Source organism: Acipenser ruthenus, chromosome 49 (genome assembly GCF_902713425.1).
Source record: "Acipenser ruthenus chromosome 49, fAciRut3.2 maternal haplotype, whole genome shotgun sequence".
Classification (NCBI taxonomy): Eukaryota; Metazoa; Chordata; class Actinopteri; order Acipenseriformes; family Acipenseridae; genus Acipenser; species Acipenser ruthenus.
This window is the reverse complement of record NC_081237.1, coordinates 4810503-4826427: the sequence shown is the minus strand read 5'-3', so window position 1 is coordinate 4826427 and position 15925 is coordinate 4810503. Positions and strand designations below refer to the sequence as shown.

At 43.3% G+C, this 15925-nt stretch overlaps 1 protein-coding gene across 1 annotated transcript in view; it reads left to right on the top strand.

Annotated features, from left to right (window-relative positions):
- Window positions 1-4105: 4105 nt before the first annotated feature.
- The window catches only part of LOC117428927 (potassium/sodium hyperpolarization-activated cyclic nucleotide-gated channel 2), a 32844-nt gene continuing 21024 nt past the window's right edge, over window positions 4106-15925 (top strand). The window contains exons 1-3 of the mRNA XM_034047960.3: window positions 4106-4413; window positions 5292-6475; window positions 11721-12144. Coding sequence (XP_033903851.3) covers window positions 5322-6475; window positions 11721-12144 — 1578 coding nt within the window. The 5' untranslated portion in view covers window positions 4106-4413; window positions 5292-5321. The remainder of the gene's footprint in view (window positions 4414-5291; window positions 6476-11720; window positions 12145-15925) is intronic.

Here is a 15925-nt window from a genome sequence, read left to right as displayed (position 1 = left end):
GCATCTTCCACATGTCCCCCATATACTAGGAGAGAGATGTGTGGGTGTTTTTTTTTTTTTTTTTTTTAAATCCAGCCCCATATGAGGTTGCCATGCATGAGGGTTACCCTCCTGTGGGGTATGATTGTTTTTTCAAGGTGTATGATAATTCCTCGGCATGCAATGTCCTAAATCGTTTATAGCTGATTTGGTGCTTTACAAAAAAAAAAAAAAAAAATAGATCTAGCAAACTCATTTGTTAGAAGTAGCTGAGAGCAATAGATCAGCTTCTTTTGACACTTTTATTTCCCAGCAATTGCTGAGTGGGTGAGCGGCATGGCCCACAGGTGCCAGACTGCAGCTGTTAAAGGAAAGCGATGTGGGTGATTTAGTCTCGCTTGTTTTCTTTTTAACAAGCTCTGTACAAAACTCATCTGATTTCTGGAGAGGCCCCAAATCTGCTTCGGAACTGGATCAGAGACCTGAGTGTACTGTCTAGACAGATGGTTTCTCTTGGTGCTGACCCAGCATCAGTGTAGCGGGAGTGATTTCGTTCAGATTGGAGAACAGGTTCTATACGGGACAGCAGAGCAGAACTGTAGCCCTCGAAGGAGAGCAGTTAGCGCATAGGTTGCAGGTTTGCTGTCTCTCCCAAGTTTTTTTTATTGTAAAGGTGAAATTGCATTTTTTTTTTTTTTTTTATATAAGAGAATCGTATATCGGTTTATGAATTGAGATTGCAGGGCTGTGGAGTTCAGGATTGTAAATCTTGAAGCTTGTTTTTATTATGTATTTCTTGCATCCACTAGAGGCAGAGGGGTGCAGGTGGACAGCTTAATGGTCACACTGCAGCGCTGAAGAGGAACACGGAGCTTTCAAACATCACCAGGATACGCGACAACTGAAACAGAACATGAAAGAGAAAATAACAATACAAAATGTTAAGAAATCCAAGCGTTTTGCCAAGTTGCTGGTGGAGAGCATTAGGATCACAGGGGAGTCTAAAAGTAGAAACAGCAGCAGGAAATCTATGAACATTACTTTCCACCCAGATCGATAATGGAAGACATGTGGAGCCAGGTATAAAGGGCTGTTTTGAGCAGGACGGAGCAAGAGGTCCCATCTCGCCAAGTCACAGAAAAATCATTAAGTTATGACACTGCAGCAGAGCCAAGCAAGGTTAGTTTAGAGTGTAAGGCAAGGACACGTTTAAATTGCTGGCTTCATCACCATCCCTCTCTGACATGAGCTTGGAGGGATCAGGTCCTTTTGTACAGCGGTTAAAGAGCAACTTGGTACCATTTTGGAATCTCAATCCCATATTATTAAAGTGTTCTTCTTGTTGTCAAGAATCATTTTGTACAGAATGGTTTTCTGTTTCGGTTCTCGTACCCTGGGTGTTTTTTTAGATCTCAGAATGACGCGAGAGACATTTTGAGACCACAGAGGTGCTTTAACCTTTCATGCATGGAGACCTCATATGGTGACAGATTTCATAAAAAAATGTTAAAAACTCTAGTCTTTATATGGAGACGTATGGAAGACACAAATGCCTGATCATCTCGTATGAGCCGGATGCCATTTTTTCTCCAATAAAACAATTTCAATGAATAAATTGATTTTGTGTGTCCAAAACGCATGACAGGGTTACACTTTTTGAGTTAAAAACAAACAAACGAAAAGGTTTTTATGACTGAAACGAAAATGAATTTAAACAAGAATTCATCAGTTAAGAGAACTGGGATTATTTTTTATACCCGTAGCAGTTTGCACCCAGATTCTACTAAAATCAAATTAGCATTTGTTGAGATTTGGAAAAACTTCAAAAAGACTGTAAGTTTACAACAAGCCTTCCAATACAGTGTACGTCGAGTGAGCTGGTTCAGCATCAACCCCCTCCAGGCTACTGGATTAGGATCTTCACTATTTAAATAAACAGTCACTTTACATGAATCAGCACTCATAGTTCTATACCACCATAGGCTCCTTAAATAATGCATTAAAAGCAAGTTTTATATTAACTGTGGGAAGGAACCCTTAGAGCACAGAGTAGACAATATTGTATATTCGAAAAGCATTATTAATGGAATGCAAGTCTGACTTGATTTCATTATTCTCTTCTCAACGAGATTGCTAGTGGCTCCCTCATTTGAACAGCTTCCCTATCAATTTAACCCTTTCTTGCCACAGTGTTGTCACAAGCTCCCCTTTCCCAACTAGAGGCAAAGCAGAGGTGCTGCAATGACATGCATGGGTTCTGTACTCTAAAGAGCAACAGCACTGGTAGCCAGGTGAGAGACTTTTACTACATTGACATCCCAATGGCGTTGCCGATGATGTGAACAACCGATTCAGAAGGGGAGCAATGCAGTGCTGCAGTAGCTGGACCGCTGTGCTGTGTGTGAATACAGCAAGTTAAACCCACACAGCAAGACGCACGAAGAGTCATAATCGGCGCGTTTTCCCCTTGCATGCCGCTGCGTTATCTGTTGAGCGAGATTAATTCAAGCACAATGCTAATTCACTCCTATCGCAAGATGAATTTCTCCCTATTATCTGCAGCTAATTACACGTCATTAAGAGTTTCCTAATCGCTGCAGAAACAGCTGTTCAGTCCAGCCATAGTCACTGTGCTTTATCAGCTCTGGTGAATAATAGTCTTAGTTACACATGCTATAACGGTAGTATGGCACAGTATAGCAGGGTATATTGCCTCCATCACTGTGCTGTACCACATCCAGGGCCTTCACCTCAACAAGCACAGAAAAAAAAAAATCACACAAGCTTTTTTTTTTCTCTTGTTTCAATAAATAAAGGCATGCGTAACATTACAGTGTTCTGATGTCTGATGTGCTGTCCAACGGTGTCTGCTGATCCTGGCTGTGTGTTTTTTTTTAAAAGCTGGACTGACCTCAATCTGTTCCTGCTCTGAGTAATGGCCCACAGCAACAACCAGGTGAACCAGAGGTTCAAGCGAGCTAAAATTATATTATTATTATTATTATTATTATTATTATTATTATTATTATTATTATTGCAGAGAGCGAGGGAGAGAGAGAGGGGAAGGGGAGAGTAGCGAGAGAGAGAGAGGGGGGGGAAGGGGAGAGTAGAGAGAGAGAGAGAGAGAGAGAGAGAGAGATAGAGAGAGAGATAGGAAGGGGAGAGCAGTGCAGTTGAAAACCTTCAAGATTTCCCTGCCAGAGGCACAGAAGAGATTCCACACCCTACAATGGTGTAAGCTATCGCGTGAAGCCTCATCTGATGTTCCAGCCCCTGAGTGCAGGGACTGGTTCTTCAGTATGTGACCTGCATGCACAAGAAGGCATGAAGCTGGCACTGTGATACACTGTGTAGACAGCTCTGAGGAGCCAGCTCTGGAGTTAACCCAGGAGATCAAACCTTTATCATACAGACCTTAATCATCACGGGCTGTGGACCACACACTGAAATAGACAGGCGACTCTCCAGGGCTGGAGCTAGACAGCTTGCCATGGCTTATAGATTCCCATGGTCATAGTGACTGACCCATAGACATGTGTTTGCGTTATTGCAACACAGAACACAGCATTGTAATATACTGTATACCTAAACCATAGAAGAATTGTAATGCCCTCAGATAGTGTTTCTGCAGCTCCCACACATATAGCTTTACAATTAATTAACACCTTCATTACAATTAAAAGCATGCAACCACGCCACTCATTAAACGGTCTAGCTCGGAGACTAAAGCATCGTCAGGCGTCTCATGAGACATTAAAACAAAGCATAGCCTACGAGCAGGATTGAATAGGGCTGCATCTCCGCGTTCAAAGCTGCTGCCGCTCTACTTATGATCATTTCAATCTTAAAGCAGTTACTGTGAACCGCGCTGCATGATGATCGGGTAGGAACGCAACGCGCTTATTAGCCCCATTGTGTGTGATATCAGTTAAGAGGGGAAGGTGTCGGGATGAGAGTCTTCTGTTACAAACCAAAGCGCGTGAACAGCTGTGCTTCTGGGATGCAATGCAATGAGATGTAATCCTGTCGAACTGTCGTGCTGAAGGATGTGAGGGTTTGTGCGCGATCATTATAAATCAGAGGATTGAATTCTGTTGATTTATTAATTAAGGGATCGATTGGGTTGTACTGCCCATTTATTTATGTGTTTGGTTTTTTTTTTATATAAATAATACAGCATACTGAAGTAATCCATCACATATCCCGAGTCAGACCTTTAGGATGGGCCACAGCAAACCCGCTCATCTTAAAGCACGATATAGCGTTGCGACAGAGAGCATCGACACCGCTGGAAGTAGCACTGCACGGCGGAGTGCGGTCGTGTGACTCGACACTCGTGATCTCCTTGTAATCCAATACCGACCAAACAACGCCCTGTCTGGCTTTCTCCTCCTCAATTAGCCTACTTGGTGTAGCTCGCCGGTGACCTGGGAGGTGGGTTTATAACATAATAAATAACATACTTCCTAGCTAGCATATACTAATGTGATTCCTGAATCAATTAGTCAAGTGTTAATACAGAACAGTATGTAACTATTCAAGTTTAATTTGTCATTGGTTTATAATTTGTTCTTAATCCACGCCAAAAACAGTCGTTGTTCGCGATATATATATATATATATATATATATATATATATATATATATATATATATATATATATATATATATATTTCTAATGCGTGTCTGGGAATGTATGATACAGTTTGTATACAGTGGAGTATATATAGACTGCTGTAATCGTACTCGCCACAAGAGGGCACTGCGCCATTCAATAACAGACGGGCACTGATGCCTTGAATGTCATTTGAAGTTCTGGTTGTAAAATAAATGTCTGAGCGAAAGCAGGCAATGTATTAATTTTTTAAAAAACATGTATATCAAAGGCAGCATTGCTTCCACTTTTGGAAACCGCTTGATTTTATATAAATACACATAAAAAATTACTTTCCAAATGGATATATCTAAAACATTAAAAAAAAAAAAAAAAAAAGTTTATTGACATATTGATCCAGAATATTTAAATGAAAATCGATTTCTGATAATAATAATAATAATAATAATAATAATAATAATAATAATAATAATAATAATAATAATAATAATACACTGTTTGTGGTACTATTTGAGCAGACAGACGGTTCAGCACTTGTCTAACCTTGTAAGAGGCATTGAAAACTGCTCTGAAAGACATGCTCACGGAACCGACTGTATTTTACAAAAAAGTCACGTATATTTCTCTGTCCCTCTCCCTCTCTCTCTCTCTCTCTCTCTCTCTCCCTCCCTCTCTGTGTTTCTGTCTCTTCTCTCAAGAACACTGGAGCCAAAATCTGATCTTCCCCAATGTCATGGATAAAAAAAGACGTTTCTGCTGGAGTTACAGATAGCATGAAAAAGAAAGGGAGCCGCAGCGGCGCCTCTTCCACCGTCGCTGCTGCCGCTGCCAGCCCCGGCTGCTTTGCCTTTGCTACCGCTGCCATCCACTCGGGATTGGGTTCGAAACCGGGCGCAGGCGGCAGCGCTAGTGTTATGGACGAGGAGGAGGAAGGCGAGGAGGAACCCGGGCTGCAGCCGCAGCCACGCCGGGGAGATGGCCGAGGCAGTGGCGGTGGAGACAGCATCAGACTGAGGAACATCATACCAGGAGGGGGAGCCGCGCCAGCAGGGAGCAACAGCTCCAGCAACAATAAGCTGTGCCTCTTGCAAGGCGAAGGAGCTGCGTCGAGTGCTGCCTCTCTTGCTGCTTCTCGCACGACCCCTGCTTGCCAGGGTGATGCTGTTGGCTGTGCTGGGGGAGTTGGTGGGAGAGGGGGAGGAGGGGACTCAACCACAGCTGTGCTAGCAGCGGCAGCCGAGACCAGCACTAGCAGGAGTAACAGTGCCGCTAGCACGGGCACGAAATGCAACAAAAACGGAGACTGCATCCGAGATCAAAGCACCGGGAGCTTGTCTTCCATCATCTCTAAGCAGGACAGGCAGCAGGGAAGGGGTGGAGGAGGAGAAGAGAGAAAAAAACAGGGTGCTTCCCCCAAAACCAGTGCTACCAGTATGGAAGGGGCGACCACCACCACCACTACTACCACCACTGCATCCTCATTGAATCAGGGTCAGGGTGACGAGCAGCCCCCTGCCCCCGCTATTGTCCCGGAGAAAAGGGAACCCAAGGTGTCCTTTTCCAATGCGCCAAGCAGGAAAGCGTCCTCGTCCGTGTACGGCCAGAATCAATCGCAGGCGCCACCGCAGCCTCAGCAGGACGACCAGCCCAGGAATTCTGTCACCGTTCTCAAATCCGACGAATTCGCCCAGATCTTAGCCGACGATGGGGATCCAGGAGGCAGCCAGGGGAGCTTCATGCAGCGGCAGTTCGGGGCCATGCTGCAGCCCGGAGTTAACAAATTCTCCCTGCGGATGTTCGGGAGCCAAAAGGCGGTGGAGAAGGAGCAGGAGCGGGTTAAATCCGCCGGGGCTTGGATCATCCACCCGTACAGCGATTTCAGGTATGGAGCTCATGTGTGTGATCAATATGTAGAATGCATGTTCCTAATCGATATTGTATATAGGTATCTGGTATCTGATAACGGCTGATTTGTGTCACTCAGTTGACTTGTAGACAGTGTTTATACTGGGTTTATCAAGGGTTAAACATGGTACAGATGTGCGCTGTGTTCCTCAGGCTGTTTACTTACAATGTGCTGTGTGTGTGTGTGTGTGTGTGTGTGTGTGTGTGTGTGTGTGTGTGTGTGTGTGTGCAGGACATGAAGCATGCCACGATTCAGCTGGTTCTCAAACCCCGTGCTTTTAGTGCGGTCTGGTTCTAAAGAGCATTCTCCCCTGCACAGACACATGCTTCTAGATTATACGGGAAGCCATATCGTATAAACATTACTGGCAGCTATTTTTAGCTCAGTAAATCATGTGCGTAGAAAAACAACCCAGTAAAATGATTTGACAAACGTTTCAACTCGAAGTCATGTTAGTATTACTGTCTTATCTTACTGATGCAAAATAATTACAAGGGGGGAAGGTCTTCCTACTTCATACTTGGGACCTCATCATTAGCAGAGCGTTCATTCAAATTGATGCAGCTTAGCGCTCAGTACATGTTGATAACTGGTTTGGAACTTGGCCAAACTCATGGTGAATGGCTCTGTCCATTTTGGGGGAGTCAGATTTGGGAAACAATGTGAAATCCACGATGATATGACCACGTGAATGCTCGCTGTTTAATGTAAAGCATCTGTCAGTCAACAACTGAGTCCAAGGTTCAGGGCATTGCTTTGACAGGACCGCTGGCCATGCAACTGCAACGTTACAAGCGCATCAGGAACCCCCCCGGTATATTTAGGCACTGTGACCCGTATCAAGGCCGCATTGTGATTTAGATCAAATTCACTATTTGATATGCCTGTTTTGGCCCTGAAACCACTATTTCTTTGTATTATTATTATTATTATTATTATTATTATTATTATTATTATTATTATTATTTATACTGATATGTCGCATGTCGCATAATTGGTGTGAACCGAGACCTGTAACACTTTGTCTGAAGGTGACTTCAATGCGCGCCGCTCTGTCACAAGCGAACAGGTTAGATGTGCCGCTGAAATGTGCCGTCCTAGGTGATAAACATGAATGCACCGAGGTTTGCCTCATATACCCCCTGCATTCGCTGCGTGTAGAATTATACCATGTTAAGTTTCATATCTACAGTGTGTATCTATTTTATAACGCATAATGCATCTCCACGAACTAAGAGTTCGAACTGTTTTAAAATGTTTACAAATTAAATTAAAACATCGTATATCTATACCATTAAGGATACGACTGCCATTTACTTTTACTCCGTCTAGTAAAAAAAAAAATAGAAACACAGACTTAATCAAATAACAGACGCATTTGAAATCTAAATGTTACAATATACAGCAAACTATACACACTTTGTTCTATCACCTGTGCGCCCAATTCTGCGATACGCGATGTGCTTCAGTAGGCCGATACTAGGCCGATAGGTTTATTCGGGACTAAGTGGGTGTCAGGGGGGGTCGAGAGGTTTTCTAATGTCTGTAGACTGCTGCTGTTTATTCAGCATGTAAAACGGGTAGAGTGCTGGGTGTTGGTGCCTCTTCCTCTCGACCTGCTTGGTTTAAGGGAGGTATCCGTCCTGTATAGAGAGAACGCACGTCAGTTTTCAGTAGCTGTGCTCACGAACCCCAACAAGCTCTTATCTAGACTGTGATGACGTCGTCGTGACATCATTGGCTGAAAGATGTGTTCAGATACCTGGAATACATGAAGCGGTTACATGCCTGTCAAACCAGCTTCAGAACTCAGTAATACAGATTCGCATCGTGTGCTACTGTATTTAGGTGGGGTTTTATTTTTTCGGTACACAGTATATTGATGCGTTGCCTTGACTTCACAATGCCACACACACTTAAATCAATCGTGTTTTGCAGTCGGTTGAACAGCGGGGTCCTTAAATAAATATGATGAAGTTACCGGATTCATTTTATTGCATTTAATAATAATAATAATAATAATAATAATAATAATAATAATAATAATAATAATAATAATAATAATATACTAAACTCATAGCAGTAATAAACGTGATGCATTTTCCTGAGGGTGATCAGAGTAATGCATTTCACAGCTGCTCGCAATCTTCCTGCATTAGCATTCCATTGAAGTCTGGTGGGTTTGAAACCGCTTCACATTGCCCAAAACAAAGGGAGGCTTCAAACAAATGCAAAGTAATTATACTAGAACATGAAGCCCGTTCATGACCTTGACTATCAAGGGTACCTGACTTACAATATCAATAATCTACGAGGCGAGGCCCTGTCAGCCAGCAGGGAGTCAATGGGAATCACTTTGCAGCGTTGGGGTGAACGGGGTTGCACAGTCAGGCTATGTTGACAGTAAATTACAATACGAGTCCTATATTGTCCTGTATAAGAGCCATTGGTTAATTCGCTGTTTTCAGTATTTCTCCATCATTTTTAAGTTAAAGTGAGATCGCGGAATAAGAAGCAGCAGGGTAGTTGTATTCGCTAGGTCTCGCGTGACGGTTCAGTAAATCACCCCACTATAGATTTCAAGGGCATTGGTCATAAGAAGAAGTGTGTTGTTTTATTAGTCACGTGCCGCACTGGCGCCCCCCCCCCCCCCCCCCCCCCCCCCCACCTCTCTCTGCAGAATTGATTGTGTATTTGCAACGGCCCGCGCGGTGCTGTCCGTGGTGCTGAATTGCATCAATGAGACGGCGCGTGTCCAAGCAAGTGGCCTTGGCGAAACTAATCAAAAGTTTGCATACAGTATGCGCGGGACAAAGGGACTTATTCAAAGCTTGTTGTAAGTTGATATATATAGCTATGCCATCAGTATTCTATAAATATATTATTATGATTTGTTTATTTAACAGACGCCTTTATCCAAGGCGACTTGCAGAGACTAGGGTGTGTGAACTATGCATCAGCTGCTGAGTCACTTACGGAGCACAAGGAGGTTCAGTGACTTGCTCAGAGTCATACCATGAGTGAGCCGGGATTTGAACCGGGGACCTGGTTAGAAGCCCTTTTCTTTAACCATCGGACCACACAGCCGCCTTCTGAAATTTCAAACGCATACACATGAACCGACTCGAAAGCTGACTCGTGAACAAATACACAATTCTGTCAAGGCTTCGCAGCTATGAAACCCAAGTGCCATTTACAGGGTTATCGTCGTTAGAAAAAAAACAAAAAAAAAACGAGTTTGCTCAGCTGGAAATTTCATTAGCAAATTCATATTTCAGAGCGTGGATTAGTTCTGCGTGACGCACGTATAAGGCTATAGGTGTCAATCAAGGAATACCATTCTCACGCAACGACGGCATCGATTTCCTCAGAACACAAAGAGGAGCCCTTAATCAGATCACGGGGTCAATATATTCCTTTAAATGGCTTCTTCTGAAGGCTATGGCAACAGCACCTGTCCTCTACTGAAGGCACTGTAGTACTACAATAAAACAGGGCTTTGTTTTTTTGCGAAAGGAAAATCAAAAATCAAACAAGCAACTCAATAGTTTCAATTATGAGTCTAAAGCTATGACTAAGTAGTTGTATAACTAATTGTATTTTGGTGCACCTCGAATAAATCTTTCCCCGACACTTTAACTACACGCACGATCCTCCACCCACACAGCGTGCTTATAAGTATTCAGAACAGGCGGTCATAACGTTTACTAAGAACCCCAAAGCACTGCAATCGAACCTGCTGCGCTGTAAGCCCGTGTCTGTGCCTGGCACCCATCAGCACTATCACTAGACCCACTGAGATCTATCTGATCGTGTGTTTTTACTGCATTACAGTATGCATGCTACAGTATGTCTAGAAACCGACTTCCTGCAGCATGGATAAAGTATTCCTAACACCTGATTACGAAGCATTACGCACGTCGTTTATTAGTGCATGTAGCTTTTATAAAGATGTTAAGATCGCTACACTGTGAAATTCATTACCGAAATCTTAAAGACAATGTGTTATTATTATTATTATTATTATTATTATTATTATTATTATTATTATTATTATTATTATTATTATTATTATTATTATTAGTAGTAGTAGTAGTAGTAGTAGTAGTAGTAGTAGTAGTAGATATGTACTTTTTTTGAGTTTTTTTTGCGTGTGTTTGTTTTGGATATATTGTCCGTTTCTAGACTCAGTTAATTCGCTCAGCGGCTCCGGTTTCAAATCTTTGTTCCACAGTCCTTGTTTCGACCTTGCGTACAGTCACAAGGAACGTGTCACCTGATCCGGGTCTAATTTGAAAACTCTATAATAACCTCAGAGCTTCTCTGCCTCTCGCGGGTTCTGTGTGGCGATCCTCATCAAGGGCATTTGCAGGACATCCGTGGGACGCAGCGCTGTCTATCCGGCGCTTCTTGCAGGGGAGGGAAACGCACTGTGTGAGGGATTCAGATAAGAGAAATATCCTTTTTCTCCTTTTCTCCTCTGTCAGTCACAGACAGTAAATGCTCGGGTGATAAAGCACCTGCATTCGTACGTGATGCAATCCAATGACAGCATGTTATCTGGGAGGGAGCACACACGGCTGCAGTAGTGTATGCTGATAAACAACGCAGCATCGTACCGATGTAAAACCTTTTTTTTTTTTTTAGTCGTAGCTCAACACTGACCTTTGTTCGAGCACTCAACCGTGCTGGTAACTAATAAAATCGACCTGTCTGTCACTCAGTATAAGAATCGACCAGACACCCAATTCACTAATCAGCCACCTGGTGTCCATTCACAAACCCCGTTGACCTGGTGCAAGTACTTGAACACGATCCCACTCAATATTAAGATCCAAGGTCTATTCAATTGAACAGTGGAGGGCTGTTTATAATATTAAATTAGCTACAAATCTGAAATTTCACCTATTTGCATTGGCACAAAAATACACTTCCTTACACAATCAGTGGAACTGGTTTTGTCAAAGTCTCCTTCCTTCTGCAATATCACGGATTGGATGTCAAAGCAGGCTGTTGTAAGTGGTGTAGAGAGCTTCTCCCCAATGTTTTCGAAACACACGAGTAAGGAATGCAGGTAAATAATGAAATCTGCCTGCCTCTGAGTGAAAGAACTGATCAATCAAATAACGAATCAATCACTCAACCACGTGTTTCAGATCAATGGAATAGCCCACCCACTCCCTCCTCTTTGTCACACCCCACCCCCCCACCCCCCATGCAGGTTCTACTGGGACTTCACGATGCTGCTGTTCATGGTGGGGAACCTCATCATCATCCCCGTGGGGATCACCTTCTTCAAAGACGAGACCACCGCGCCCTGGATTATCTTCAACGTGGTCTCGGATACCTTCTTCCTCACAGACCTGGTGCTGAACTTCCGCACGGGCATCGTCAACGAGGACAACACCGAGATCATCCTGGACCCCCGGAAGATCAAAAAGAAGTACCTGAAGACCTGGTTCGTGGTGGACTTCGTCTCCTCCATCCCCGTGGATTATATCTTTTTGATCGTGGAGAGGGGGATCGACTCCGAGGTCTACAAAACGGCCCGGGCGCTGAGGATAGTCCGCTTCACCAAGATCCTCAGCCTCCTGAGACTGCTGCGTCTCTCCAGGCTCATCCGATACATCCACCAGTGGGAAGAGGTAGGCAGGGTGGGATAGGTCAGGGCAAGCAGGGATGGAAATAAGACTCCCATTGCATGGCGGTTTGATCCATTGCTGGATTTACTATGAGTTTAATGAGACACACCTGCGCTTGTTACCAATGTGGCTAATCAAGCTCACAGTAAAACCTGGAATGGGTGAACCTTCTATGCACCTGGAGTCTGATTTCCATTACTGAGGCAAAGCAAGGCTAAACAAGCTAGTCAAATCCAAGCCTCTCAGGTTAGATTTAGTTTTTTAGACTTTTTAAACGCATTTACCATTCAGTAGCTATTTGAAGTAAGTGAAACTCTTAATCCGCTGTACTAGATAACATGCTGTATGATTTTAATCACAAATGACTGTGTCCTCTAGTCATCTGCCTGTTAAAAGGGGTCTCTTATATCTGGAACACCTGTTAATCTTGAATAATTAAGCCAATAATTGGTGCAATTAAGTAACTGAGAGCTCAGTTGAAACGAAAACCAGAAGCCCCAGCCGCTCTCCAGGACCAGGGTTGGAGACCCCTTGCCTTACTGTATGCTGTGCTGTAGGAACTGTGCTGGACCAGTAGGGGGCACACTCTCATTTCTATGCTGTTCCTCTAGCATGCTGTCAGGGGGGTATTGTGTCACTGGAAGTACCATGTTTGGAATGAGATTTTCAGTTGATGAACAGTATTTTACAATCCAATCTGATCCAAAACAACAGCTGCATTGCTTTGAATTCAGCTTTACCCCTTCAGTTACAATATCTGAGATGAGAGCAGTGCAGTTTGTCATTGCATCGACAGAGCCTCAGCTTGATGTAGGGTGTCCATTATCTGGCTGTTCTTGTTATAAAGGGAGTTGTTTACCTTACAGGGTTTTGTGTAGCATGGCCATCACCTATCAGTGCTGTTGCATTAAATGGGGGCAATGCTGTGATTCTGTATTGCTGTATTGCAAAAATAAGTGCTTCTGCACTAATGGCTTTTACCAACATTTTTGTCTGCTTCTTTTTGTTCACATAATTGGAAAATCCTGACTGCAGTAAAAAAAAATTCTTGCATAGCTTTGTATTTTATATTCTTATGTTCAATTAAGAATCCGCAGTTAGTTTTCTTATGCTGATACCCGAGTTTTAGTTTCATCTGCCTCCTGCTTCAGCTCTCCTGCACATAAGTCTGTGCCCCCTTCCTATATTCACCCATCTTTGGAAACAGGCGGATGACCTTGGTATCAATGCTTTCAAAAAAAAAAAACTCTCATTAGCATAACAGCATTGCAAAGCCCCCTGTCTCCCATCATCTCTATATCTGTAAGCATCTGCATTTCATGCCAATACTGTATAGGAATGTTTTGGAAAGTGCAGCCGTTCTGTTCTGGAGGTGAGTGAACTCTCCAGTGCAGCAGCAATGCCCTGGACTGACTGGCTGACTGGCATCAATCACAGAGCCAGGCTTCATACACATGCAGACAGTGCAGTGATCTGCTGACAGGTGTCAGTAAAGGCTTAGCTGGGCGCTGATGCATGTGTCGTTTAGCGGTGAGCAGCTCATTCCCCACTCCCCTGCACTGCTGGGCTGAGACCTGCCTGTTCTGTCTGCTTTGTGTGGTTCTTGTTAAAGCTTACTTGTGATCTAATGCTTAGCACTGAAGATGGCTAAGATCCAGAAGTTGCATTAACCCAAACCTTGCTATCTGTATTCCTTATTGAGATCTAGAGTAATGACAGTGCTGTAGAGCTGAGAATGTAGTGTTTAGACTAGTGCTCATTATTAAGGTGCAGGGTACTGGCAGTGCTGTAGAGCTGAGAATGGAGTGTTTAGACTAGTGCTCATTATTAAGGTGCAGGGTACTGGCAGTGCTGGAGAGATGAGAATGGAGTGTTTAGACTAGTGCTCATTATTAAGGTGGAGGGTACTGGCAGTGCTGGAGAGATGAGAATGGAGTGTTTAGACTAGTGCTCATTATTAAGGTGGAGGGTACTGGCAGTGCTGGAGAGATGAGAATGGATAAACAATTAACACCTTGAACGAGGAAGTAAGTTTAGCCTCAATACCTGCACATCTCCACTAGGCGCAGTTGAAAGCGTTCGGAAGTCGCAGGGTAATTGAAGATGTTCTGCTATACCAGGCTCCTCGTTAAAGGAGGCTAATCCCACACAGTGAGCATCTTCTCGACGAGCCCTGCATCACATTGCAAACCTCAGAACAAACGTGACTGGATTCTGATGACTTCATTGCGTGCGTTCTGCCATCCTCTGACGGGAAGCATAATCCCCTTGATCACCAAGCAGCTTTTTATCACAGATCATGACCCCTAATTACTTAATCAAGCTCAGCGTCGCATGCCATACACACACTGACTCTCCGTTATTAAAAAGGGAATGCTGTAATTAGGCATGGGAGGGTTACAGGATGCTTTCCAGGTCCCAGTAAACATTGTGGACGGCCTGCGTATCGTCACAGAGTTCAGTTTACTGTGGTAGATTCACAGCATATTATTCACAGCGCTGCTTCCCACAACTGTTTGAGAATGTGACAGTTTAAAAAAAAAAAGCTGGCTAACACCAGTGCTTTGTTTGACAATTGATAAAACTAACAGCTGATAATATTTTTTTAAAAGGTTTTGCAACGGCCTTGATGGTGAAAGGGGCTGCAGTGAAATGTTGTTGCTAGTCTATTTCTCTTTTAAAACACACACACATAGATGTTTTTTTGCATGCAAAAATAGAAAGAATGACCATGGTAAAAGCATAGCAAAGTGAAATAAAGCAATGCGAAGCATGGTAAAGCATGGTAAAGCATGGTATATGCACTATCCTCAATGGATAATACTAGAGGGTTTTTTTTTGTCCTGTTCTAACAGAGACTTTTATAATAATAATAAAAAAACCCTTGTGTGTTATTGATGGAGGACTAAGTGCTAATCTCAGTTCAAGGTGCTGCTGATGCACGATGCTACAGCAAGAGCTGCTGGCAAACAAGCATGAATCCATGAATCCATTACCATTGTAAACTTCTATCAGGCCTGCAGAAGCAATCACACATTATTAATCACTGTTAAAATATTCTTTTCTGAATGCAATACTCAGCTGTTTCCAACCCAGTGCTTATTCAGGGCGAGTGTTCTGTTGTATTTGTAGCATCCAGGTGTGGGGCTTTGTTTTGCACATGAATAAGAGGGAGCTCGGTCAGCCCCATCTGAACTTAGCCGTCCGTTTCAGACTGATAACGTGGGCGGTCGGCGCTGTTGCCTGGGATCTGCTGGGATTGAATGCAGACGCTTGCAATCCAGGACAGTGCCTGCTCTAGTTTTAGAAATACTAAAAGAAAGATTTAACAAATCCTATTGATGATGCTTGCATGCAGACACCCTGTGAGCTTGTTATTAAAACACAGCAGAGGTACCACATTATAAATGTAGAATATCGAATAGCATGCTGTATAACACAATCCACGAGAGGTCAGAAATCAGCTTCCTGGCCTCTCTAACCGGGAGAATTATACACAGCACCCTGCGTTACTTGTTTTATAATATCGACTTAAAAGAATTAAACAGCACAGCCGATTGTAATGTGACGTCATTTCCATCTGATGCAAAGACATTTCAGATGACATCAATATCAGGGTCTGGTTTCAATTATCTTTAGTATTGTATGATCAATCATGTCAATTTTGTGTACTATTTATATATTTTTTGTCTAAAGTTGTGTGTGTTTCATAGTTAACCCCAAGGGATCTTGTCTGAGAATAGCTGGCAGCTATACAGTTGGTGGAGCCACAGGGCGGTCAAGA